At 58.7% G+C, this 24209-nt stretch overlaps 6 protein-coding genes across 6 annotated transcripts; 3 read left to right on the top strand and 3 right to left on the bottom strand.

Annotated features, from left to right (window-relative positions):
• Positions 1–4: 4 nt before the first annotated feature.
• On the top strand, positions 5–482 carry VDAG_00438 (NAD dehydrogenase; the record flags this gene model as incomplete). Its single annotated transcript, XM_009651815.1, has 2 exons — positions 5–98; positions 121–482. 2 exons carry the CDS (start codon positions 5–7, stop codon positions 480–482), a joined length of 456 nt encoding a protein of 151 aa, XP_009650110.1.
• Positions 483–502: 20 nt separating this feature from the next.
• On the bottom strand, positions 503–2249 carry VDAG_00437 (uncharacterized protein; the record flags this gene model as incomplete). The annotated part of the gene is made up of 5 exons (XM_009651814.1): positions 503–1148; positions 1207–1639; positions 1722–1802; positions 1901–2037; positions 2111–2249. The coding sequence occupies 5 exons, from the start codon at positions 2247–2249 to the stop codon at positions 988–990; spliced, it is 951 nt and encodes a 316-aa protein (XP_009650109.1). The 3' UTR covers positions 503–987.
• Positions 2250–7639: 5390 nt separating this feature from the next.
• On the top strand, positions 7640–10225 carry VDAG_00436 (peptidase family M20/M25/M40 protein; the record flags this gene model as incomplete). The annotated part of the gene is made up of 1 exon (XM_009651813.1): positions 7640–10225. The coding sequence occupies one exon, from the start codon at positions 7640–7642 to the stop codon at positions 10223–10225; it is 2586 nt and encodes an 861-aa protein (XP_009650108.1).
• Positions 10226–11275: 1050 nt separating this feature from the next.
• VDAG_00435 (eukaryotic translation initiation factor 3 subunit G) lies at positions 11276–12314 on the top strand (the record flags this gene model as incomplete). Its single annotated transcript, XM_009651812.1, has 2 exons — positions 11276–11944; positions 12090–12314. 2 exons carry the CDS (start codon positions 11276–11278, stop codon positions 12312–12314), a joined length of 894 nt encoding a protein of 297 aa, XP_009650107.1.
• Positions 12315–13107: 793 nt separating this feature from the next.
• Positions 13108–16689, bottom strand: VDAG_00434 (revertant of glycogen synthase kinase mutation; the record flags this gene model as incomplete). The annotated part of the gene is made up of 1 exon (XM_009651811.1): positions 13108–16689. One exon carries the CDS (start codon positions 16687–16689, stop codon positions 13108–13110), a length of 3582 nt encoding a protein of 1193 aa, XP_009650106.1.
• Positions 16690–18317: 1628 nt separating this feature from the next.
• On the bottom strand, positions 18318–21044 carry VDAG_00433 (uncharacterized protein; the record flags this gene model as incomplete). Its single annotated transcript, XM_009651810.1, has 4 exons — positions 18318–19275; positions 19328–19741; positions 19890–20084; positions 20137–21044. 4 exons carry the CDS (start codon positions 21042–21044, stop codon positions 18318–18320), a joined length of 2475 nt encoding a protein of 824 aa, XP_009650105.1.
• Positions 21045–24209: the final 3165 nt, after the last annotated feature.

Here is a 24209-nt window from a genome sequence, read left to right as displayed (position 1 = left end):
CAACATGATCGTGCCGCCCGAGCGACAGATGGCCATGTTCTACGCCCAAGGGCAACTATTTCTCCTACTCTGGCAGCAGCAGCAGCAGCAGCCTCAAGGTGAACCGCCTCATCTACCCAGCGCCCGAGCCCGGCGTCGGCGGTCTCGGCACGCACCTGACGCTCGACCTCGGCGGGCGCATCCGCTTCGGGCCCGACGTCGAGTGGATCGACGACCCGAGCGACGTGGCACCCAACGCGGCGCGGCTCGACGAGGCCGTCAAGGCCATCCGCGAGTACCTGCCGGGCCTCGACGTCGACGCCCTGGCCCCCGACTATGCCGGCATTCGGCCGAAGCTGCTGCCCACGGGCGCCTTCCACGACTTTGTCGTCCGCAAGGAGGACGGCTTTGAGGGGCTCGTGAGCCTGCTGGGCATCGAGAGCCCCGGGTTGACGAGCTGTCTGGCCATTGCTGAGCGGGTGGAGGCGTTGCTTTACAAGTAGATGGGGCCATTCTGTTTGTTTCTTATCACTGCTTCATGTTGTTTGCTTTGGCGGGTCATGAGCCTGTCCGATACCATGTAGTCGTTTGTGCAATATACGAGTCCACATGAATCATCAAGATGCTGCTGTCTCGGTTGACCGTCCCAACATGCACTCGTTCCGAGAAGGGGGCATGGAAATGTAACATGCTCCAGTCCAGCCTCCATCCCACCATTGGGTTCCCTCATACCACCCTCAACAGATTCCGGTACGAACAAGCAACGGCGAACACTGCATGACGGCCAAGGCTCGAAATAATGGCAATAACGCATACAGCAAAGTAAATGCCCCATGTGTCCTGACGTGTGGGCAGCCCAACGCCGCGCCCATGTTTTGCGACGTCCCCCCTGCCTGACTCCATGGATTTTGTGATTCTTACGCAAGGAAAATAACCGACCCCCAAACGCCCAATGGATGCTTTCTCTTTGCTATCATGTCCGAGTGATTCAGCTCGCGCGCAGCCCGCCTACTGCTTTGGCGTATCCCCCGCCGCGACCGTCTCGGAGATGGAGGCCGTAGGTTTCTCTTCGTCAATGGACGTAGCGCGCGTCAGATTCGACGGCTGGGCTGGTTCGTTGGGGTTGCCGAGGCTGGGACTGCCGGGGGTGGCATCTGCGAGTTGACGTTCTGCACACTTTGTCAGCAGTAATCCAAGGGCGCAGACAACGGGGACAGGTAGGCATACCTAGGTCTCGAATGCGATGTCGCAGCATCTGGTTCTCCCGCACAAGCGTCTGGGTTTCGGCCTGGTAAAAGGCATTCTCATCGCGGCCGCCCAGTCCCAGCTGATCACTCTCGCCGCTGATCGAGGTCGCCCTGAGTCGGGGCGAGGGCCCGCGGCTCGGAGTCCTGGATCGACGACGCAGATCGGCCCTCGCCATGTCAAAGGAGCTGCGGGGGTGGTGGGCGATGCCTGGAGACCGCGAGAAGGAGCCGCCGGTGGGGACGGGCGGGACGGGCGTCGTCTGGGCCAGCGCGGCGTGCTGCGTGGTAGGGGTGCCGTGCTGGGAGCGTTCCGAGGCGATGGCCGAGTCATCAGCGGCTGACGCATCGGGGCCGCCCTCGCGCAGCTGCTGGAGCTGGAGCTGCTGCTCTCTAATGGTGTGCAGCAGCCGGTTCTGGTGAAAGTCAAAGACGAGAGCGTCAGTCAAGGGGTGTGCTGCGATGCCGGCCGAGACGCTTTTCTCATGCTAAACGTACCACTTGAGCTTCCTGCTCGGCCTCGAGCTCCTGGTGGAGCTCGCCGAGGCTGGGTGCGCGATTGTGATGGGGGTCGCCGCCCTGAATCAGATGCGGCGAGCTCGAAATGGGGCTGAGGGCTGGCAGAGGGTAAGACGCCCGCGTTCGGGTTGGGGCTCGAGGGCTAGGTTGTGGCGAACCGGGCTGTTCTTCGGCCACCCATCTCGCCGGGGCCGGGAAGAGGCAGGGTCGTTGAGGTGGAGGTTCATGAGCACGGCAGATCGTCTCCGGCCGGAAGGCGACTGGGAGCCGTGCGGTTGGGAGGCTTGCGTCGGTTCTGGCACGGTGAGCTTAGTGTGAGAGACTGAGGCGGGATGGGACAGGGATGCCCGTGGCGGGGCAGCACGTACGACGAGGAGCATCGTGCTCACGCTGGATGCCGGCGTTGAGGGTAGCGGCGGCCTGTAGCGAGACGGACAGGGACCGCGGCGAGCCGATGGGGGGCGAAGCGCCGCGCGGAGGCATGTGCGTATCACCGTTGGACGTCATGATGGGTTGGTGGTGGTGGTGCTGTTGAGTTTGTGGTCGTCGGTGAAGGAGGAGAGTTGAGTTAGGGGGCCATTTGGGAGCAGCGACGTGTTTTCGAGACGAGGAAGGAGGATAAAGAAGGACGACAAAGAAGGAAGGGGGTCGTCGGGTTCAAGACGGAAGGAGCAGTCGTTCGATCTCTGTGAGAAAGCCGGGGAAGGTGACAGACGCCGGGTGCCTGAGGTAGGTAGGTACCTTCCTTAGGGAGGAGCATGTACCTTACGGAGGGCAGGCAAGCTGGGGTCAGGTGGGGTTTCCCAGCGAGACTCGCAGCAGGCGCACTCGCACTCGAAGCAGGCGCACTGCAATGGCTGACCGCAACGGCCGTCTTGGTCACGGAGCGCGACGAATCAGTTCACTTCTGGCGTGTCCGCCCCCTCCGTTGATCCCGTCACAGCATCAACAAGCGTCGGTGGTGTGAGGGCGAGGCCACTAGAGCTGTTGAGCCGGTTCAAACCTGACGTGACGGCGGAGCAGAGGCGAGCCTTGCCAGAGGTGGGCAGGTCTGGCCGTGGTGGGGTGACGCGCTGCCCCTCCGACGTCACTGGCCCCCGTGACCTCACTGCTCGCCCCTGTGCCTCTGCTCGACCCTCACTGGTTGCCTGTGGCTCACTGCTCGACCCTCTTCTGCTCGACCTCGCGCTGCTTACCTGAGGCGCCTCGCCCAGTCAGCTCGGTGGAAGCAGCATCTCTTCTTCTTGACTTCTGCATCCTCCTCGCCCTCTCCCTTGCTTACTCTCATCTGGCAGAAGGGTCGTACCCATGATGCACGGCTTCAGGCCACCCTCGGAATGTCAATTCGGCTTGCACCAGAACCTTGGGCCGTCGACGATGGCGGTACCTGCCGCGCTGGTCGTAGCTCCCAAGGTACCTAGCTGCCCTGCGGCCAGAGTCAGATGCCCAGCCGGCCTGGTCATTTGGCACCCGCGACGAGAAAGTCCAGGAGTTTGTGACAAATCTGGTCGCGACATGGGCACCCGCAAAACTATAGTCCAGTCGTCGTCGTCGTCGTTGACAAAATGAGCCAATCGACCAGACTGCGTCGCAACATGTTTCACTCAGATCGATGTCCTATCCTAAACCAGGGCTAGAACGCGAAATGTTCCTCCGCAGACTGCATCGTCCCAGTCTCGACCCTCACTCTAGTCGAATCGCAGGTAGGCCGGCCGGCCGGAAGCCTAAAACGTAGAAAGAAAGACAGATAGGATACCATGCGGGCCACGGGACGGGAAGGGGATCAGACCCCCGGCGCCCTACCTGTACATCTGGCTTCCCTTCCTGTCGCGGCTTCATTGTCGGTACTAGTCGCCCGAGGCTAGTGACCTGACATCGCCTGATTTTCGATGGCCAAAAAGCAAAGAAAGGTGTCGGGTGACAAACCGCTGAACCCTCGCTGAGAGCTTGAACGCGTCGAGGTTCAGCGTCTGCCGCACCGCGTAAGATTACGCTGACAGAGACGGTTCGCAGCTCGTCGAGCGAGACGCGTCTATTGGTCTTTGGAGATCCGGCTGTCGGCAGCCGTATTCTGTGCTAGAGATGTGACCCTATGAGTCGGGAAGGAGTGCGTGCGCGCGCGGTCGGCAACCGGAATCCCACGTCGCTGCGTCCCCGAGACCGAGGATAGGGCAGCCAAGAAACGCCAGCCACCAGGAGCTTGACAAGTAGCACGAGTCGACTGACAGCCACCAGGACCGTCAAGTCAACGCCAGCCGATTAGGCTATCAGCGCGGCCAGTCACACGGCCGAGTCCCCTTTCGCCGCCGCGACACCGTCACCGTTCGTCGGATGGTGAGCAGGAGACGCTACTGCAGGAACAGCGGGCGGTGCGGTAGACGCCAGAGCGCGGCGACATGGCGGGTCGGAAGCATCCAATGGTCGGAAAGTCAGTCTTTTCTCTCGCCAAACTCCTATTCCTCTCCTGAGCTTGCCTGTCAGCAGTCGTTGAAATTGTGTGTGGCTACCGTCGCTCGACTCGTACACATATTGCGGCAGGGGCGCCTACGTGAAGACGCAGCTGCTGCGGCGAGCCCGATGAGGACTGCCAATCTATCTCGCTTTGGGGGGTTGATCGCCCGCACAGTTGGATAGCAAAGTTGAAACGTCGCCATTGATCATTTCCTCATCGAGCGAACCGTTTCCCCAAAGGCCAGCATCGACCAGCCCCGGGGAAGCAAGCCTGAAGGGCGTCGAGACCCAGGGCTAAAATAGACTGGGCTTAGCATCTCTGAGGCCCTTGCTCGAATCTTGTCCTGAGCCTTCAGCGAGGCGACCAAGTTCAATCAGTGTTGCTCAACTTTGACGACAGTCGCCTCTGTAGTGACGAGCATCTCGGTCACCTGCCGCTTAGTTTCTGCGTGCTGCTCATCAGCAAGACGGCGACGTTGTGGAGCAGACGGCCATGCATGAACATCTGACATGAAAAAAAATAAAAATAAAAAAAATAGCAGCTCGTGCGCTGGCACAGGATGTCGAGGTCGAAGCGTGCATACGGCGGAGACTTATCGAGTCGGTGATATGCGCACGCAAGTCTGACCACAGTCATGGGCGGGGGTTCGTCCCTCTCCAGCCAGCCATCGCAGGGGGGCCGGCAACCAGTAAGAGGAAAACTGTGGTGAGTGTTTCCGAAGATGAGCAAACCCTAACCTTGGTTTGGGTCCCGAGGATCCAGGATCCAGAAATGGGACCTTGTCGCCAGTTTTGGCCAGGGTACAACCAGGCTGACAAGCCTCGAGGCCTTGGATACGATGCTGCAAAGCCTCATGAGGACAGTTGAATCTTGGTTTGGTCCTCTGCGCATGACGAGCCCCGGTTCTTGCGGCCGGCACTAGTCATTCGTCCTCGCCTTGTTCTCTTTCTCCACTGTCGGAGGGGGTTACCTGATGACTGCAGCAGCAACAGCAATAACAGCATCATCATCAAAAACAAACAATAACAACCGTCTAGGGAGCTTGTGTGCCAAGTAGAAGCAGGCACTTGTGGCCAGGCTTGATGCCCCGCATCTGTAGGCAAAACACGCAGCAGACAGGGCAGATCCAGGTTGAGAATCTTGACAGCACGGGGACGATTTGATGGTCGTACGCAGCGACAGGGCAAAGAAGGCCTCATACGCCGAGGTCAATGTGTGCTTGGTCCCTCATCTCGATATGCCATCTGTCGACCAAAAGCCACCTTGAACCCCCTTTTTTTCCCCCCAGGGGGAGTTTTCCCACCCCCAGAACCAAAAGAGGGGGCCCCCCCCCCCCCCCCCCCCCCCCCCCACGAATGATCCTTCATCGCCCCTGTAGCTGTGTGCGCGGCGTCCATGAGCTATCAAAACTGGAGCGTTGTACCGCAGGGTCCTCGCAGATCCTAGGTATCTTGGTCAGGCACTGAAGATGGCAGACAGCGTGGGGGCGAGTGCGATGAGATAGATGGACGAGGGTACTCGTCACTGCAGAGGCAGCGGCACGCTGTGAACAGATCGAACTTTCATCGGCAGATATAGTACCATGTATCGCCAGCCTTGATACGGTACCAATGAAGCCAAAGAGAGCTAGGTTCATGGCGAACCAGGCCCAAGCCAGTTGCTTGCCAACTGTCACTTTTTTCTTAATCCCCCCCGGGGCCCTTGCTGGTACAGTACATGTAGTTCCTGGCTCCCGATTCCCAAAAGTTCAGGCTGTTGTCTTGCCCTGGAGTGGAGGAGCGGGGCACATGTGGATTATTGGGCAAGGCCCCCCTTGTGGCCCCTCTTGCCTTTCCTCCACAGGAGCCGGTCTGGGCCAGCGACGGACGGGCAAGACGGGTACCAAGGACCCAGATAAATGTCAGGCACGGGCCAGGAACGAGCCAGGCACAAGCCAGACACAGGTCGGACACACGGCGCCACAAGCACCCGCACATGTGTTTTTTTTGCGGGCAGCTGCAAGGGGTAATTGGCGCGTTTCTCTCTCACACATCCAAAACACCCCTGGTTGCTCCTGCTTCCACAACTCCCACCCACCTACCCACCCAAACTGCCTTGTCTGTGTCAGGCTGTGGCAGCCGGGGGTTGCTCCTGAGTCTTGCCTCCCAAGACACCAACCCATTGACAGCCTGCCTCTGCTCCCCACCACTCACACACAGCCTTTTTCACTCAACGTCACGTTGCACAGAGACAGTGTTGTGGAAAGGCCCATTGGCCACACGGGGTACCATTCCGCTGCCCCTCTCCTTGACTGTGCTTCTTCATCTTCATCTTCGTCATCTCAAGTGTATCTACGAACATATCTCTGGCCGAGTCTACCTAGACCCTCACCTGTTCACACACAACACCATCTCGGCACCTCCCTCGATGTTCGCTGTCATCTCTCCCACAACAAACAAACCAACAAGACAACAAAAACAAGGCCGAGGGAAACCAAACATCCAGTGATGGTGGCCCTGTCATGTTTCCAAGCCCTCTGGGGCCGCGCCACCCACTCACACTCTGCACCCCAGCACCCTTCCCTGCCCAGGTTGGTCTTAAAACAGGTGCCGACATCGTCACCAGCTCTGTCGTTCAGGGGGCCAGGGTGTTCCCTTTCAGGACCATGCCTGTTCGATGTCTCCGTCCGAGGCCCCGTGAGCGCCAAGGGCCCCGGTCTCTTACCCCCCCTACTTGGGCTAGTCGCCCTGTCGATGATCGGATCACACACGTCGGCTGTCTGGCGATTTTCTCAACTCAGTCAGCCAGTCTTGCAGCGCCTTTGTCAGTGCCGGGTATTACTCTCTCGTCCCTGAGGTGGGCTCTCGGACGTGGATTCGGCCTGTCTACCTGCGCCGCATCCACCTCCCATATATCCATTGATGCCCTCTTTTCCGCGTCATGCCCCAGGGCCAACTCCCGCTTCCCTTCCCCATTTCTCGTAACCGCTGCCGGCTTTTTGGGTAGCTCACGTCTCTCTCCCACTCACTCAATCACGCCGCGAAACCTGGTTGACGCTGACGCCCGGGATTTGCGATGCATGCCAACCTCCTCCTGTGATCGACATCGCCATCACACTCGCACCCCTCCAACACACGCTCCTTTGGTGCCGTCCATCACACACGACAACCCACCCCCGGTTACCGCCAACCACCGAAAGACCAGGGAGTGAGAGCTTGGCCCACCTCGCAACCGTCTATCACCAACTATAGACTTTGTGTCTGCTTGCCAACATCGCGACCAAATCTCTTCTGGTTCACTTGCAAGTCATGCTCAGCCCATGTCTGGCCGAGTCATCCGTTGTCTTAGACCAATCTCGCCCTTTCGCACCATAGTAGCCCACCACCGCGGCTCACCCACCAGCCCGGAGTCTCAGGCCGCCCCCCTTAGGCTTCTGACAGGGCCCTTAGTGTGTTGAGACCCGATCATGGCCGATACGGATCAGATCTCGCCCACGAGCGCGGGTCCCAGTCTCGCTCCGTTCGAGACTTTACAGCAGCAAACCTCGCACCATCGAAGGGCCAGACCTCCTGCTCTTCAACTCGTCGCCAGCGATGAGAACCGCATTCCACTGCGCGCAGACAGGACGGCAGACAGGCCCATCACTGACAAGATGCGGAGGCGCGAGTCAAGGCTCAATCTGAGGAACATCTTTGGCAGGTCAAAAACTCCCAAGGACGTGGACGAGGCGCCGCTCCAGAGGGAGCTGAACCGCTCTGGCGGTATCCGCAACTCATTGGCGGAATTCGGCAACTGGCCTTCTTACAAGCAATCGCCGCGGTCCGAGATCACGCCCATCCTCGAGTCGCACCCCATCTCCCCTTTGGTTGCCACTCACCCGCCAGTCAACCACGACATTGCGAATAAGCAGAGGGCGCCGGCATCTGCCGCCAAGCCAAAGACGCAACCAGCGCCCTACAAATCGCCTCGAGGCCATCTTGCGACTTGGGACCCTCCACCTCTCTTCCAGGCGTACCCGCAGGCGATCAAATATGCTCATCTACCTGCCCCTATCCTTTCGGCAGACACCATTCTCCGACACAATGAGCGGAAAGGCAGCCTCACTATTCGGGAAGATCTGACGCAGTTGTCACCCGACGACGACCCAACCGGTGAAAAGGCAAAGAAGCATCGACGAGAACCCTCTGGATCTGCAAGCAAGCAGGAATGGACCACCAAAATCTACGTCTTGTGCACGTCGGGTTACCTTCTCCAGTACTCCGGAGAAGGCCACTTCGATCGCCTGCCAGAAAAGATGCTTCAACTCAGCAAAGACTCGGCGGCTTTTGTCAGTGACGCCTTGCCCGGCCGCCACTGGGTGCTTCAGGTGTCCTCTGCAATGGATGCCGATGGCATGACGTCGACCGATTCTCGGTCTCTCTTTTCAAGGCTGCCTTTCCGGGTGACCGAGAAGCGTAGCGCATCCAATTACCTCATGGTTTTTGAGGGTGCCGAAGACATGGAGTCCTGGATTACGATTCTGCGGAGGGAAATTGAGGCCCTCGGCGGAAAGAAAAATACCACAGAGACTGGCCGTCTGAGGATGGACGGGAGCTTTGTACAGCTCAAATCGCAGTCAAGCCAACGGACGCTTGTCGTCAGAGACCCATCACGCTTCTCGCGCGTTGCGCCACCAGAATTCTCGTGGCATGCGAACAAGAGTCGCAGTGACGTGGACAGCTCCACGATTATCGCAGAGTCCGACGCCATCATGGATCCCTCGATCGACGACGTATCGACAACCAACAGTGTGACGTCCAATGAAGGGCGTCAACTCGATAGCCTGCGGGACAGCGCCAACCGCCTATCGTACATCTCCTCCGGCCAGCGAACCATCGTCACCTCTACCAACTCTTCGCCAGCCTGCTCTCCGATACGGGACGCCTTCAACTCACCGGAAGAGCCATCCTGGCAGGATATGCCTCTGCAGCTAAGACCCCGGCCGAATGCCGCGGCGATCATGGATCGGAGGCAGTCGATGCAGACCATGAACTTTGGCGTTGTCCATCCAAGTGGTGATGCACAATACTCAGGGGTAGCTCCCGAAGCGCCTAAGCCAGCACCTACGCCGAACTTTAGTGTCCCAATCTGTAAACGCTATTCGCTCGTCAAGTCGGCTTCAGTCGACTCGATTGCGCATGCTGGCGAGACAACAAGACCTCGCGAGACTTTCATGCGGCCACAACGAAGAGCTCCACCGACGGCACTGTCCATGGCAAGGCCGCTGTCGATAGTCACTGACCACCCATCACCAGTGCAGGACGATGTCGAGGCGACTGGGGTTTTTAGGGAGAGAAGCACTAAGGAAGGCCCACAGTCTCCAAGTTACGCGTCGATAAAGTCAACCGGCTCCAGCAATGGACGGTTGAAATCGCCGACGTTCCAAACCCGCAGAGCCAGCTTCAATTCGGAAAACGCAGAATCAACAGCACCTGCTCGTGTCAGCCCCAGAAAATATGCGAGTATGCACTCGCTCCGCAGCCCCGGGAACTCAGCAGCCTCAAGCGTTGCGCACATGACCAAGTCATCGCCGCCACCTCCAGTCCCGCGGATCACCGAGGTTGCTAAATCTTCGGAGGCATTGTCCGAAGTGTCGGGGAAGGATCATGGTCATCTGCTGTCCACCCCGCAGCAGCGGAGCAGGAGGACGGCAAGCGTTTACCTGGAGGCCCCTGATCGATCCTCCTACGAACGCCCAGCACGCTACTCCATCGGCCACATGTCAGACCTGAAGATCAAGGTTGATTCGTTTGCCCCTGGTGCACCATCGCGTGTCGCGCTTTGGTCCTCCCGACCAATGCCGACGCAGCCTGCCCCAGTCCCTGGCAGGAGGCGCGCGGGATCCGACACTGGAAGCTATTCGCAAGCTCTGCCAGGCCGACGAAGCCTGCCGCAGCTTGCTGAAGGCCCTCCGCCTGCGCCTCCTCCAACGCGAGCTCTGCCTCCGATCCCAGCGCCGCCGCCAACCTGTGCGCTGCCACCTATCCCTCAGAAGGTGCGTGTTGCTTCGTGAGGAGCACAGCCACCACACGCAAATAAATACACACACACACAGACACATACATGTGCAGAGGTGTATATTCATGCACACACATCTACTTTTTTTTTTTTTTTTTGCTGTCAACTACCTACCTGCCTTGCGGCACCTACAATTTCATTTGAGTCACTCGGGAGACGGCAAGCTCCCGCGACGGCGTTCGAAAACAAAACGAAACGGAAGGGTCTTGGCTTTGGGATCGAAACCTAGAACAGCATTGGGCGGCCAACACAGCATTGTGGATGGAGAGAGCGAGGAATGAGACGAGCGGGCTTCTGATGCGGCGATTGTACGATTGGGGCCAGATGAAGGAGGGGCCGAGATATAGAGACGATGATGGCTGTACGAACTGCTTCTTGTATATCCCTTTGGTTGATTGGCGCGGCTTGAGGAAGCCAGATACCCTGGCCCAATACAACGGATGAACGCGGTTAAGCGTGCCTGCTGCTGCTAGTATTTCGCCTTGGTTGAAGCGTGCGATGCCAGACATGGAGTGCCAGACATGGAGTGGAGGACGTACATGTACATGGCTGGCACTGGCAGAAGGTGGTCAAAGTGAGTGAGGCTGGTGCTTGGGTCAGCCAGTTCGATGCTAGCCTGTAAGGGACTAGTGTGAAATGCCCCACCCAGCTTCCGGGGGCGCACCACGAAATTGAATCGAGGTCAAAATTCGACGTTGGCAAGACCCCACCGAGACTTCCCATCTTCAACGAGCCTGCCTGCCCGCCTAGGAACGACGACCCTTTTCGACGATCGCGCGTTTCCCTCGAGAAAGCCCTTTACGCGCCAGGCATACCGAATCCCGCCGACAAAAGACATCTACCGCATCAGCGAGAAGACAAGACCACCCAGCATGGCGACCCCAGCGAAGAAGTGAGCCGCCCTCCCCTCTTCCCCCCCGCGCTACCCATCTCTCCTCCCCCGCCTCGTCGTCACGATTTCTGGCGGGAGGGAGAAGATGTATCAAAGGAAGGGAAGGAAGTGAAGGAGAGAATAAAAGGAGAAAAGAGAACATTTGACTAACTTATGGAACCCCTCTCCTACAGGCACGACTGGGCCGACGATGAGGACGTCGACGAGGTCTCGACCGAGCTCCCGCCCACGCAGACCATCACCAACAAGGACGGCACCAAGACGATCATCACGTTCCGCCTGAACGAGCAGAACCAAAAGGTCAAGACGACGCGCCGCATCCGCTACACGACGCACACGGAAAAGGTCAACCCCCGCGTCGCCGAGCGCAAGGGCTGGTCCAAGTTTGGCCTCAGCGCCAAGGACCCCGCCGGCCCGGCCTTTGACACGACGACGGTGGGCGAGAACATCATCTTCCGCCCCAGCACCAACTGGCGCAAGGACGCCAAGGAGGAGGCCAAGGACCCCAACGCCCAGGCCATGAAGGACAAGCTCAAGGACAAGCAGGTCAAGTGTCGTATCTGTAACGGAGAGCATTTCACCGCCCGCTGTCCGTACAAGGACACCATGGCCCCCGTCGGCGACTCGGCCGCTGCCGACGTCGCCGCCGGCCTGCCTGATGATGTCGGCGGTGCCGCTGCCGGTGGAGCGGGCGGTGTCAAGAAGGGGAGCTACGTCCCGCCCGCGCTGCGTGGCGGGCCCGGCGGTGCTGCCGGCGCTGGCGAGAGGATGGGCGGCAAGTTTGGCGAGCGCGACGACCTGGCCACGCTGCGCGTCACGAACGTGAGTACCATGATGACCATCTTCTTCACCATGGCACGGAAGGGAGGGCGAGCTCTCGTTGCTGCGGCCCCGTCCATGTTTTCTCATTTTTCTTTTTCTTTTTTCTTAAAGGGTACAACCGCTGACGAGATTTCCCATGATCCAGGTTTCCGAAATGGCCGAGGAGCAGGAGCTGCGCGACATGTTCGAGCGCTTCGGCCGCGTCACGCGCGTCTTCCTGGCCAAGGACCGAGAGACGGGTATGGCCAAGGGTTTCGCCTTTATCAGCTTCGTCGACAGGTCCGACGCCGTCAAGGCGTGTGCCAAGATGGACGGCTTCGGTTTCAAGCACTTGATCCTGAGGGTCGAGTTTGCCAAGAAGGCGACGTAAATCGGGAGAAGCCAACGAGGCTGCGGCAGTGGTTGGCGTGGTGGCAGTGGTGGCAGTGGCAGTGAGCGGTTTCGGCGGCGACGACGACGACGAAGGCGAACAACGACCACGACAAGCGACAAGCGACAAGGAAGAGCTAGAAACAGGGACGAAGACGAAGAATATGCATGCATCGAGAGAGAGCGCACGAGGAAAAGCAACAAAGGCGTGGGGTTGGTTGTATGAGTACCACAAAACGGATCCCGCGCGACGGGCGCGGCCGTGACGAATGTGTGCCGTCACGACACGATGATGGACGACGACTCTCTTCGGCATTTGGGACTTGATAGTTTTGGAATGAGACTCAGTTCATGATGAGTGACCCCCTAGATGAACGGTCGTGATGGTTGGTCGGAGCCCGTTGGTGTGTCTCTTTGCCCCCTTGCCTTCCCTGATTGCCCGGGTGCTCTACTCGCAACACATGTTTTCGCGTTGGTGAGCAGTAGACAGACATGTTGCCGCCGCCGTGTGTCTGCCACACTGCTCTTGCATGTCCGTGACTCTTCATTCTGGTTCAACATGTTCACCTGGGACGCTGGTTGCCTTCGCTACGAAACACGGCAATCGATCTCATCCTCACGCTAAGTGCAGAAACTGTGCAGGTCGAATCGTGTGATTATCATCAAACTCATGCCTCGTAGCCTCACTATGTACCGTAAAGACTGTGAAGCCCTCTAATGTCCGTATATGAATGTGCCCTCCCCACGCCATGCTATCGCTTAAAGAAGCGGGAGCGCGAACTCCAAAGAAGTAATCACTCTTGCGACCTTCCCTCTTCTGACTTCACCTCCTCTGGCTTCACCTCCTGCGGCGTCACCTCCTCCACCGGCTTCCCCCTTGCTGGAATATGCAGCGGTGGCGGCTGCGCAGATGGCTGAAGGTGCTGCTGCTGCCCTGAGGCCGAGCGGGTAGCAGGTCCCTTGCCAACAATCTTCTCCGTCCAGTTCCAGCTGCCGTGCACATCCTTCCCCTTTCCGTCGGGCGTCATGGGCCGCGGGCTGCGGCCGCCGGCCTCGGTTCCCACATCGCTCTCACCATCTGTGTCGGCCCAGTCGCCGTCGCTCCACGTCATCGAGTCGGCTCGGGACACTCGCTGCTTCGGAGCATACGCTTCCTCCGCAGTGGCTGCGACAGGCGATGAAGCCTCCGGCTTGCGAGGCAATGCAGTGACCTTGTCCTCGGCCTCGCGTGCCAGATTCTCCCCCTCTCGCCCTTCTTGCTCTTTCCGCGCTGTTCGCTGAGCGCTCGTCTCTTCATGCGGTGGCTTTTCGTGAGTGCTTGTGCCGCCAGCGCCGTCGTTTCCATTACTCCGCTTGACCTCGCCGCCGTATTGGTCTGGGGGTTGTCCCATGTCAAAGGCACGCTCCTCGCCGCCCTCCTCATCAACACGCATGCGCACCGTGGCCGAGTCGCTAAAGTGCGCGTCGACTAGGTGCTTGACAACGGGCCACCCAAATGCATTGGCGAACATGCGCCGCACAATAATGTTGTTATGAGCATCGGGCTCGAGCTTGACGAGGACCTTGCGCCAGGCCATGCCGCGGTGGTAGGCCCGGGCGATCTTCTCTTCAACACGCATCTGTGATCCGTCGATCTCTTGGTCTTCATCCTTATTGGGGTTCGTGTTGGTCGTGTCATCATAGTCCTTGGTAGACTGAAGCGAATCTTCGCGGCCGACGCCCTGGCTGGGAGTGCGCGGGGACGATCCTAGCGAAGAGGCGACCGAAGGGGCGTGATCTTTGGTGTCGGTGCTTGCGGTCGAGTGGCCCGTGTTGCGCCTACGGATGACGAGAGAACCCGACGAACTTTTCTTCTTCAGAGGGGGTGGCGGGATATCGGAAGGGTGGTAAACACGGTCGTGAAAGATGGCGCGAGGTCGTTTGGAGGGGTCGACCACAAATTCCGTGGATGGCAGCGTGGGGTTGATAAGGTCGTGAGCCGACTCGAAGAAAGTGGTCCGGGGCGGGGCGTTCATCCCATCTGTGTCGTTCTCAAACTCCTGCCCGGACGTCACCTTGGACGCCCCAGAAGACTGAGACGTTGTGGAGGAATCATCAAACTTGATTGTCTGGCTCCGCCTGTAAATCTTGTTCTGTTTTGGAGAGAGCGTTGGCGATGTCGGTGCCGGTGGGTCATGACTCTTGAAGAAGTTGAAGAAGCCAGCAAAGGGACCACTGCCATTATTAGACGGCTCGGAAGATTTGGGTGCCGTGGTCTCGGCATCGTCCTGGTAAGGCGTCGGTACTGATCGCAAGCTAGCATTGTCATCTTCGACGATGGCATTCTGACCAGGCTGGGGAACCTCAGCCGCATTCTGTGGTGCTGTGGGGGTGGCCGTCCCGGATCCCTCATCATTGTCTTCAGGAGGCAGCTGCCGCGCCTCGCGGCGCGCGCTGCCCACGTTGGCACCCGTAAGCTCAGCCCAGCCGGCGCCTACCAACGTCTCAACCAGACCTGCGTCGCGCCGCGCCTTCTCAACACGGCCTAGACCTTGCCAGTCGAGGAACAACAGGCAGCTTGTTCTCAGAGGTACGATGCCATCGTTGACCACATTGGAATAAACAGTCCGGTTGCGGAACTTCTTCAGCGCCGTGTGGGCGGGGCCTGTAGGCAGGATGCGCAGCAATGGCTTCGACTCGGGACGGCTCTCTCCTATGACCTTCTTGTGCGCGCTCTCGCCGAGATTGCTGACAATGGCACCCCATCCGCTCCTTGCGATGGTCGGCGCCCGCCAAGTGAGGCCCAGGTCTTGTCCCGTTCTGCCGACGAGGCCAAAGTCGAGGGCGAACTTGACGTAGAGAGGGTTTTCGTTGCTGAGACCCAGGAAGGGCGTGGCGAGCGTGACAAAGTTGATGGGCTTGATGAGGTCGAAAAATCGGGGCGAGTGCTTCTGAACGTATGCTACGGCATATGTCTGGATGAGGCCGCCGAGGGAGTGCCCGATGAAGCTGATGCTGGTGATCTTAAAAGGCCGTGCTGCAAGTGGGATCTCTTCCTTGTGGATTGAGCTGTGCTTATGTGCCGTCTTTCCCTCATGATCTGGCTTGATGCTGTTGGCAGCTACTTCGGCGGCCCCCTTGAAAGATGGCAAGAAGGGCTGATCAGGATAGCAGGTCGAGAGAATGTACCTAGCCAGTCTCTTTCCCAAGAACTTGATGCCCCTCTCAGTACGAGTAGCATTGCCCGAGAATCCGCGGACGATGACCTCTTCGTCTTCCTCGTCTTCCGAAGCCTCGTCGTCGTCTTCTGAACCGGCGGATGTCTCCGGCACATCAGAACTCTGGCCCTCGTGTTCGGCGGAACCGCTCTTGGCTGCGGCCGCCTTGGCCCTGCGAGCTTCTCTGTCCTTCGCACGCCTCGCCTTGGCGTCGACTTTGGCCTGTCGTACCGTGGCGTCAATGCTCTCTTTCAGATACAGCAGGTCGGCGCCGAGGTTGCTATGCAGTCCGTGGGTGAGCACCACAAGGTGCACCTTCTTAGGCTTCCCATGAAGCTTCGCGCTCGAGGATGGGCTGTGCGGGGGTCCGGGGGTAGCGACTCGCGACGCAGTGTTCTTGTGATTGGTGGTGGTGCTGCTGCTGCTACTGGTGGCGGCGGCCGCTGCGGCAGCCTCTTCCTTTGGGGGCCGCATCTTGCCGCGCTCGAGGATTTTGGAGCCATTATCCCAGCCCGGTAGCCTCGGGGTGTTCCAGAGTGTAGCCGTGTCTTCGACCTTGAGCGTGATAGCCCTGGAGAAGACGCCCTTGGGGGGCCCGCTGCGGTGGCCGTCCTTGGTGTGATCGTGATGCACGAGGTCGCTGACTTTACCGGGCTGGGGTGCCTTGGCCTGGCCGCCGATGACAGGCAGGGAGTTCAGGTTCAGGGACTTCTCGTCGCGGGCGAGGACAACCTCGTAGCCTACGGAGGCGGAGGTGGAAAAGATGACCTGGGAGGAGACCTCGATGATCCAAGACGCGCTCTCGGCCTCGTGATCGGGGCCGGCACCAAAGTGGCCGTGCGAGCCGGTGCCAGCGCTCTGGCGGATATGTTCGGGGACGACCAACTCGCACTGCCAGGAGCCGCCGGCCTTGACCATGGGTTCAAACTCGGGCACGCCATAGCGGCGGGGGTTCTGGAACTTGACGTTGGGGTTAAAGGCAGCAGGGTAGGCGGCGACGCAAAGGTTGTAGGGCCCGTGGACGAAAGCGGCACGAAGCGCGATGGCAGACGTGTTGCGAATGCGGACGTGGAGCTTCTCCGGCGAGGGAAGAATGCGATCCTGAGAAGGGGTGTATGTGACAGTGTAGCGGACAACCTCGCCGAGCTTGACGCTGCCGACCTGATGGAGGAGCAGCATGGCAAACTTGGCGCAGAGGAGCGGGAGGTGGTGATGGTCAAACAGTGGAGGACGGTGAGAGTGGTGGGTCGGTTGCTCAGGCTCGTTAGGCCAGGCTGAGGTGGTGGTCGAGGATGTGGTCGTTGGAGGAGGATGTGTCGGTATTCGCGGATCGCACCATGTCGGTCAAGAGAATCGTCGTCCGTCGGGGTTCTCGGAGGGGGGCTAGACTGTCAGCACAAGCTGGACAAAATGATCGAACACAGGAATGCCAGAGGGCAGAAATGCTGAGACGGTCAGGATATGTCAGTTGGTGGTAGCGCGTGCGTGGTTGCCATAACGGACAAAGTGCCAGAGCAGAGCAGAGCAGAGCAGAGACTGTTGACTGATTCAGTTTCGCGAAATCAGAAGGAGGGTTCCGGTCGTTCTGCACTGGGCTAACGCAGGCCAGAGGGTCATGGTGCGGCGCCATGATGCAATGCGACCAGCTGCCCCTCCCTCCCTCCCGGGGCCTCCTTCCACACGTCACTCATCACCTGCCTTGGAGGGAGCCCTGGGGGCCGGCCCTCCACAAGGCAGGCAGGATGGCAGGCAATGAGCAGGCGCGACCGCCAGCCGCCCAGCCGCCCAGGAAAAGCCCTGGAATCAAGCCTCGGTCCCCTGTACAGCCCGTCGACTAGCACGCTGGAGCTGGCCCACCTCCCTGGAACGCCAATGGAACATCGCTGCAGCTTGCCCCGAGGCCTCTCCCTCCCGCCGTGACATGTTTGTTGCCATGCATAATAAATGCCCTTTCTAGGCATCGAGTTCGCCATCCATCCCCCAGACCTCATACTCTGTAGAGATGGCACGAGCCAAGAGCACGAGCCAAGAGCACGAGCCCAGCCGCCTGGCCTGCGTGCGTACCTATCGTACCTGGTTGGTAGGCGCCCTACGATCAACAGAATCTCATCTGACAACGGGCACACCAAACGCCCCATTCCAAAGCTGCTCCTCGAGGCCTCGGATCTCTCGGCACCTTGTCATCCTATCAAGGCGTATGCCCGGCCAGCCTATCACACGTGGATCAATACTCTCTGTGCGAAGCACACCCGGAGGTTCGGGTGTCTACAGTTGCGGGTTTCTTGCTCAGCTTCAAGTGCCCACCGTATCATCGGGTCACTCGTCGATGCAACGAAGGACCCCTTCCTCCCCCCACAGATGGACAGATGGGGGACCTGCATGAGCCAGCCTCACACATGGGACGTCGAGTTGAACGGATTTCAAAGAACATAGAGCGCTTCATTCCTGCGCGCTAGACCGACTCCAGATTGCCCAGTGCATAAGTCAACAATACCATCGCTCCGCCTCGGTTGCCATGTGGCTCGCGTATAGTTACACAGAAAACACCGCCTGGGAGGAACATGGCAGTACCCTCACCAACGAGAAGCCCGAAACAGAAAAGCAAGAAAATCAGACAAGAGTAGAGAAAATGACAGAGAAAACAAAAATAAAAACATGACCATCCCCTGCGCTGTTGCGAATCATGCTGTTCATCAGTTATGCCTGTCGTTAAGATCTGTCGTCAAGCGCTGTCGTCAAAGTCTGTCGTCCAAAGTCCGTTAGGAAAACGTGCTGTCGTAAAAATCCGTGCCTCCGTGATCTCTCCATCAGGGTAGCGATCTGTCGTCTCCCGGCACGCCCGGCTCGACATGGCTCCGCCACTCGTCCACGCGGTTCATGCCTCGTCCCGCACCGGTCAGCCCAGCCATCATCGACGACTTGGGCTCCCCCCCACGCTTTCGCCCCCGCGACCCATGTACCTCTGGCACTTGCGGCGGCAGCGTGGGCGCTGGCGGCGGTGGCGCGTAGCCTCCTCCTATGCCGCCCGACATCATCATGCCAATGTCTGATCCTGGGGGCCAGACTCCCCTACTGCGACTGTTGTACATCATGTCCTCCTCCATGGCCGACATGCGTGCGGTCGGAGCCGCAGGCGTGGCGAGCATAGACATTGGCAGCCCGGCGCTGGCCGGCATCGGTGGTGGCGGCGGCATCATCATGCCGGGCCTCGACCCAGGACTCGTCCGAAACTCTGATAGACGATCTGCGAGACGTCGTTCCACCGAGTCCTGTCGAACTCCTCGGGCCCTGTTGACGCCCGATACATACTCTCCAGCGACACCCGGTCTTTCGAATCCCACGGGAGGTGCCGCTGGCGGCGTCGGGACTGGGACGGGGACCAGATGCGGCCTTCTCCGATGATCATCACCCCTGTGATGCGCAGACATGTCACCGCCATCGTCGTCACGAACGTGCAAGCGACGCGCGAGATTGCTCTCCTGCCTCTCTTGGAGCCTTCTCATGAGAGGATCGTGCGGCGGATCCTCGTAAGCATCTGGAACTCGCGGTCTCATCGACATGGGCGCCGTCAGGTCGGGCACAGGGTGGATTGTCCCACGACCAGGAGGGCTGCCGTCTGCCCGCCCCAGCCTGTCCCTGCCCAGTGACATGGGAATATGCATATCCTCGAGACTATCGTCCTCCGGCGTGTCGTGGTTGAACCAGGGACAGTCACACGACTTCCACTTCAGTCCGCAGATCATGCAAAATTCGGCTCCGCAGCGACTGTGCTTTCAGTCAGTACTACACTTGCATCGAATGCCGTCGAGGAACTCACCAGGTCATGTGATTGCATCCCTCCTTCAACTCGACCATGGCCTTGCACCTGTGGCATCGCTGCCACCCTGCTTCCTTGGCTTGCTGTAGGAATATTGTGGTCTCCTCGTCCTTTGGGCATTCCCGAGACCCATGCCATTTGCCATGGCAGGCGCAGCACACCTTGAGCCTGCACCGGCTGCATCTGCCACACTTGCGGCCGTCCTCGCGGTGAATATTCGCTGGCTTGATCCACTCTCCGCATCGTTTCGCCGGGCAGTAGACGCGATTTCGTGTCGAGAACTCGGCGAACTTCTTATTCCACGTCTTCTTGAAATCGGTCGGAAACAGCCTCTCGACATGCTTGAGAGGAATGTGCTCAGCACAGCATTTCGGGGGCATCTCCACGGGATCCGTGATGGACATCTTGAATTTCCTTTTCAGGCACGAGCTGCACATACGATGGCCACACTTGAGCTTCGCAACCTTGTCGGCTGGGAGCTCGTCCATACAAGCGAGACACTGCAGCCTGCACATGGTCAGTCCTGCTACCGTAGCCTGCTCCGGACCGTGCCGATGCTTACTGTTTGACTCGTCTGTTCGACCCATGCCCCTGCATGCCAGGCCCGAGGAAGGCGCCGAGAACAGAATGCCGCCGGTTAGAGGACGTAGTGCTGTGCGACGTGACATGCGTTTCAGACGCTGTGTGCGCCCGGCGCAATGTGGGTGGTACAATCTCTGTGTAGATGACCTGAGAATGGCGTCTCCTACGTGGCCGGCTGCTGGTTGATTAGCGTGGCCCAGAGCATCGGGGATCAACGCATAACAAACCTGACAGAAGAACGAGGCGGGGTAGGGGCCTCAAGGAGACTCTGGCTACGAATGTGGTAACCTCGTCGGATGGAGCTACCAGACTCAACCAATTCTGACGAACGCCGGGACGAGTGCCTGGACAGATCTCGGATGGGAGACCTGTGGTCTATTGCAGATTGGTGGGGGGTCGGGTCTTCGTCTTGGGTATCGTAGACAACAGTACCGCGTCGTCGCCGGCGTCTCCAACGCCGGTCCTCTTCACGGCGGTCGAGATGGTCGTCTGGCTCAGGGTGCCGGGCGCGTCTTTGAAGCTGGCCATGTTTCTCTAAATCCTGGTGCCTTTTGTCTTCCGTTGACACGGTAGTATCAGACTCCCCATCAGAGTCGGGTTGGGAAGGCCGAGAGTCTTTCCTCGACTCTGGGGTTGACCTGTAGTGACGAACGGAGCGTGGGCTCATGCCGCGTCTGAGGTTGCGCCGACTGCCCGCAGGCGACTCGTCCCTGTCCTCGTCCTCGTCCTCGTCCTCGTCCTCGTCCTCGTCCTCGTCCTCATCATCGTCTTCATCCTCCTCGTCCTCATCTTCGTAATGTCTCGAAGCACGGTGATGGTGAGGTTGATGGCGGTGATGGTCTACGCCTCTGCCAACAGGCATGGTCATTGTGGTAACGGTGGCGGCTCTCGTGCGAAGCGGCATCGTCGCGACTTGCGCAGGCGAGCTCCTCTCGCTCCAGGTGGTTTGACTCCGTCGCATGGACGAAGGCGGTTCGTCTGCATATTGTATGATATGGCCTCTCCTCGTTCGGCGAGGCAGCGAATCATGCACCGTCTCGCCGGTTTCGAGCCAATCGACATGGGGTCTCGGGTGCGCCTGTCGGCTTCGACCAGGCCTTCTGTCCGACTCCTCGCCATAATGATAGTAGGCCATTAGCATGCGAGATGCCTCGAGCGCAGAAATGGCGAACGAATCTTGGTCGTCCAAGAGATGCGGCACTCTGAGGAGTATCGAACAGCTGGAGAGTCGTGACTGGCGGGCGGCAATGCATGTGGTTCGGTGATTGGGCGTCAAGGACAAGCTGCATGACTGGGACGCAATACAGGGCGGGGTGACAGGCCGATATCGTACGCCCTGGGATTTGTATCGTCAGTAGATGCTATGGCAGCATGCAGCATGCAAGAGAGACAAGGCAAGCAGCCAAAGGTGCAAGCAATCGGGCATCAGTCGCCCACTAGGAGTTGGGAGTTGGGAGTTGGGAGTCAGGAGTCAAAGGGGGGCCTGGGGACTACCTACGATTTGTGTTGTCCTTCGTATCTCTCCCCTCGATTGTCTGACGGTGTGTCCTGTCTCTGCCTGTCTGTCTGTTTTCTTCTCTCGTCTCCTCCCGCCTGGATGACTGAGTGCGGGCGGCGAGAGGCAGAGTGTGTTTGTGGGATCACGAGGAGGACGTGATATGCGTGATGGGTGCGGAGGCCAGTGGCCCTGTGCAATAGTGATCTGATGGAGGGGAAGGGTGCTGCTCCAGCTTGTCCAACGAGGAGGCTTCGGCCAACCTATTGGCCCTCAGCACGCGGGATCGTGTCTCTGATGGGGCGTTTCGTGCAACTTGGCGAATCATGAGAGCCGAAGAGGCGTTCAGCTGGAAACAAGCATGGGTATGGCAAGGCATATGGGTGGATGAATGAGATGGCGGGAATGAGTGCTAGGAATTTCGCCCCCCCAAGAGGCCGCCGCTCGCCTTGATTGTGAGGTTGGGACTTGGGCCTTCGAGGGCCTGACATCTGCGGCCAGGCTCCAGGTTATGTGCACTGCTCAAAACCGAGGAAGCTGAGTCGTGATTCTCAGCTTCGGAGGGGGAAGCTCACGTGGGGCTCACCTCTCTAGCCACAAGGTACTACCAAGATTGGTAGAGTGCGGGGTGTGTCCGTGCTTGCCGGCCTTTAGGTGCCTTAGGTACCTGTAGGCAGGTGGGTAGCGTAGCGTAGGTACCTGGCTGAACGCCTTGCTAACCTGACAGTCATTGAGAACGCACCGATGCCACACTCACGCGAAGGTGAAGCTTGAAGGAGGTCGTCGGTATTTCCGAAGAGAGATGCGACGGAACTGGCAATTGCTTTTCGTATCATCAAGCGATCGATTGTTCGTGGTGACCATGGAAGTTTCTCGACCATGGTGGAGGCGCTGAGCTTTGCAGGGTTGTCAGTTCCTTCGAGCCACGGGTTACTGCACCAGGTTTAATAGTCAGATTCTGTGCATCAGTCATGAACTCGAGTGAAACGACAACCTTGCGGAACATGCAGCTTGTTCTTCTGAGGCATTCTTGAGGTGGAGGACTTTGGACGACTGTACTATAAACCCCTTCCGATCTGTCAACGCCGGGCACCTGCTCAGAAAACAGAGGCGTGCCCAGGCCATAGTTCTGTCTCTTTTCCTGGCAAGTTTATGCACCAAGAAAAGTAGCCATTCGATGAAGTTTGCAGCTATTGCACGAGAGAAATAACCGGAAGCTTCATTCAGCGTTGAAGCAAAGTTGGCCATGAGACTGGCATGGCTGATGTCTCTCCCGTCTGCTCTCCCGTCCCCCGTCCGCTTCCCCGTCCCCCGTCCGCTTCCCCGTACCTCGCCCGCTCCCCCGTCTGCCGCCTTAGAGGTGTTGATGACTTGAGTACCAAGGTACCTTATGATGCTATGGATTTGGACTTTTGGTCGATAGCATCATGTGATACCTGACATGCGAGCCAACATTCTAAGTAGTTGTCTATGCCCTAACCTCATGTTGCACTGAGCCGGCCATCTGATAGATGAAGATGGATAAGTATACCTTAACCCCAAAGAAAAACTGCATCAAGGAGAACCTTGACCCCCCGGAGACGAGGTCAGGAGCTGTACAGCAAGCCGGAGCAACGATAACAACTTCGAACAACTACAGGTAGTTTCAAAACCCGTATCTAACCGCAATATCACGCGTCCATCTCGATGCTCTGTATTTTCTAACAATTCACGCTCGGAACGAATTGAAGCTCACTCCCAATCGTAACTGCCAGGGCCGCTGGCGAGAGTCCCAGCTATTGAAGCTACCGCTGATTAAATCAACGGTGTCCGGAAAGCAGATATCTGATTCCCGTGATCCGTTAACCTCTTTTGGAATCGATTCATGTCATACAACGAGCAACTAGGAGCCTGCTCCCCGGATTGAGCGGGACGGCACTCCTCCATCCGTAATCCAACCCAATTCTCAAAGCCACACACGTCCTCACCAACAAGCATCCCAAGATCACCAGCCTCGGCCATCCTTCACTCTCGATGAAAGGGACGGCGCCAAAGATCTTCATCAGCCACAAGCCACACCGTCAGGCCGCGTGGAGTCGCCCAGTTGGTGATCCTTCCTTGCCTCGCTAGGGGTCCTGTGACGAAGACCCCGAATGGCTTCCGTCCGCAAGCGACGCAGAAGCACGTCCCACTCTCTACCTGTTCAGGATTGTACATTTCGGGACTTGGTGATCGAACAATTCCAAACGACCCCCGCTGGGCTTCACTGAAGCTTGCACACCGCAGGCTTGTTGACGCGTCTTGCCACACCACGATCGCCAGGCCCGTCACGCGGGCCCTCGTCATCGGACGCAGGAAAGATCGAATCGGCCACGAGGGCTCGCCGCGAAACCGCAGCCCTGGGATTTCTGGGAGACGAATAAGGCTGTCTTTGGTGAGAAATGTTTGCTGTCGCTTACTATTTCCAGTCAATCTTGTACAGTCACCTGCGTCAAATCGTTGCTGGAAAGGCTGTGCTGGTGTGTCCTGGCATCAGGCTCACCGACGAGAGACTTCTCCGTCTCACATCATCACGCCCGTCCTTGTTCTCTTCTCAGCCAGTCTTCTTGAGCCCATGGGGGAGAAGCCTTGAAACCACACAATCACACACACCCTCCATGGACTGCACCGAATCGCACTGTACTTGGCCCCCCGTTACGGCGCTTCCTTCGGATCACACCAAAATTGAACCCCCTCCACATTTCGTTCCGAGGGTGACCCCCTGAAACCCCCCAGGTCAAAAAAGGATCCATTTTTGGCGATGCAGAGAGGGGGGGGGGGGGGGGG

Source organism: Verticillium dahliae, genomic scaffold (genome assembly GCF_000150675.1).
Source record: "Verticillium dahliae VdLs.17 supercont1.1 genomic scaffold, whole genome shotgun sequence".
In the NCBI taxonomy this organism is placed as follows: Eukaryota; Fungi; Ascomycota; class Sordariomycetes; order Glomerellales; family Plectosphaerellaceae; genus Verticillium; species Verticillium dahliae.
Note: the sequence above shows the minus strand (reverse complement) of the source record. Positions and strands in the feature narration are given on the sequence as shown.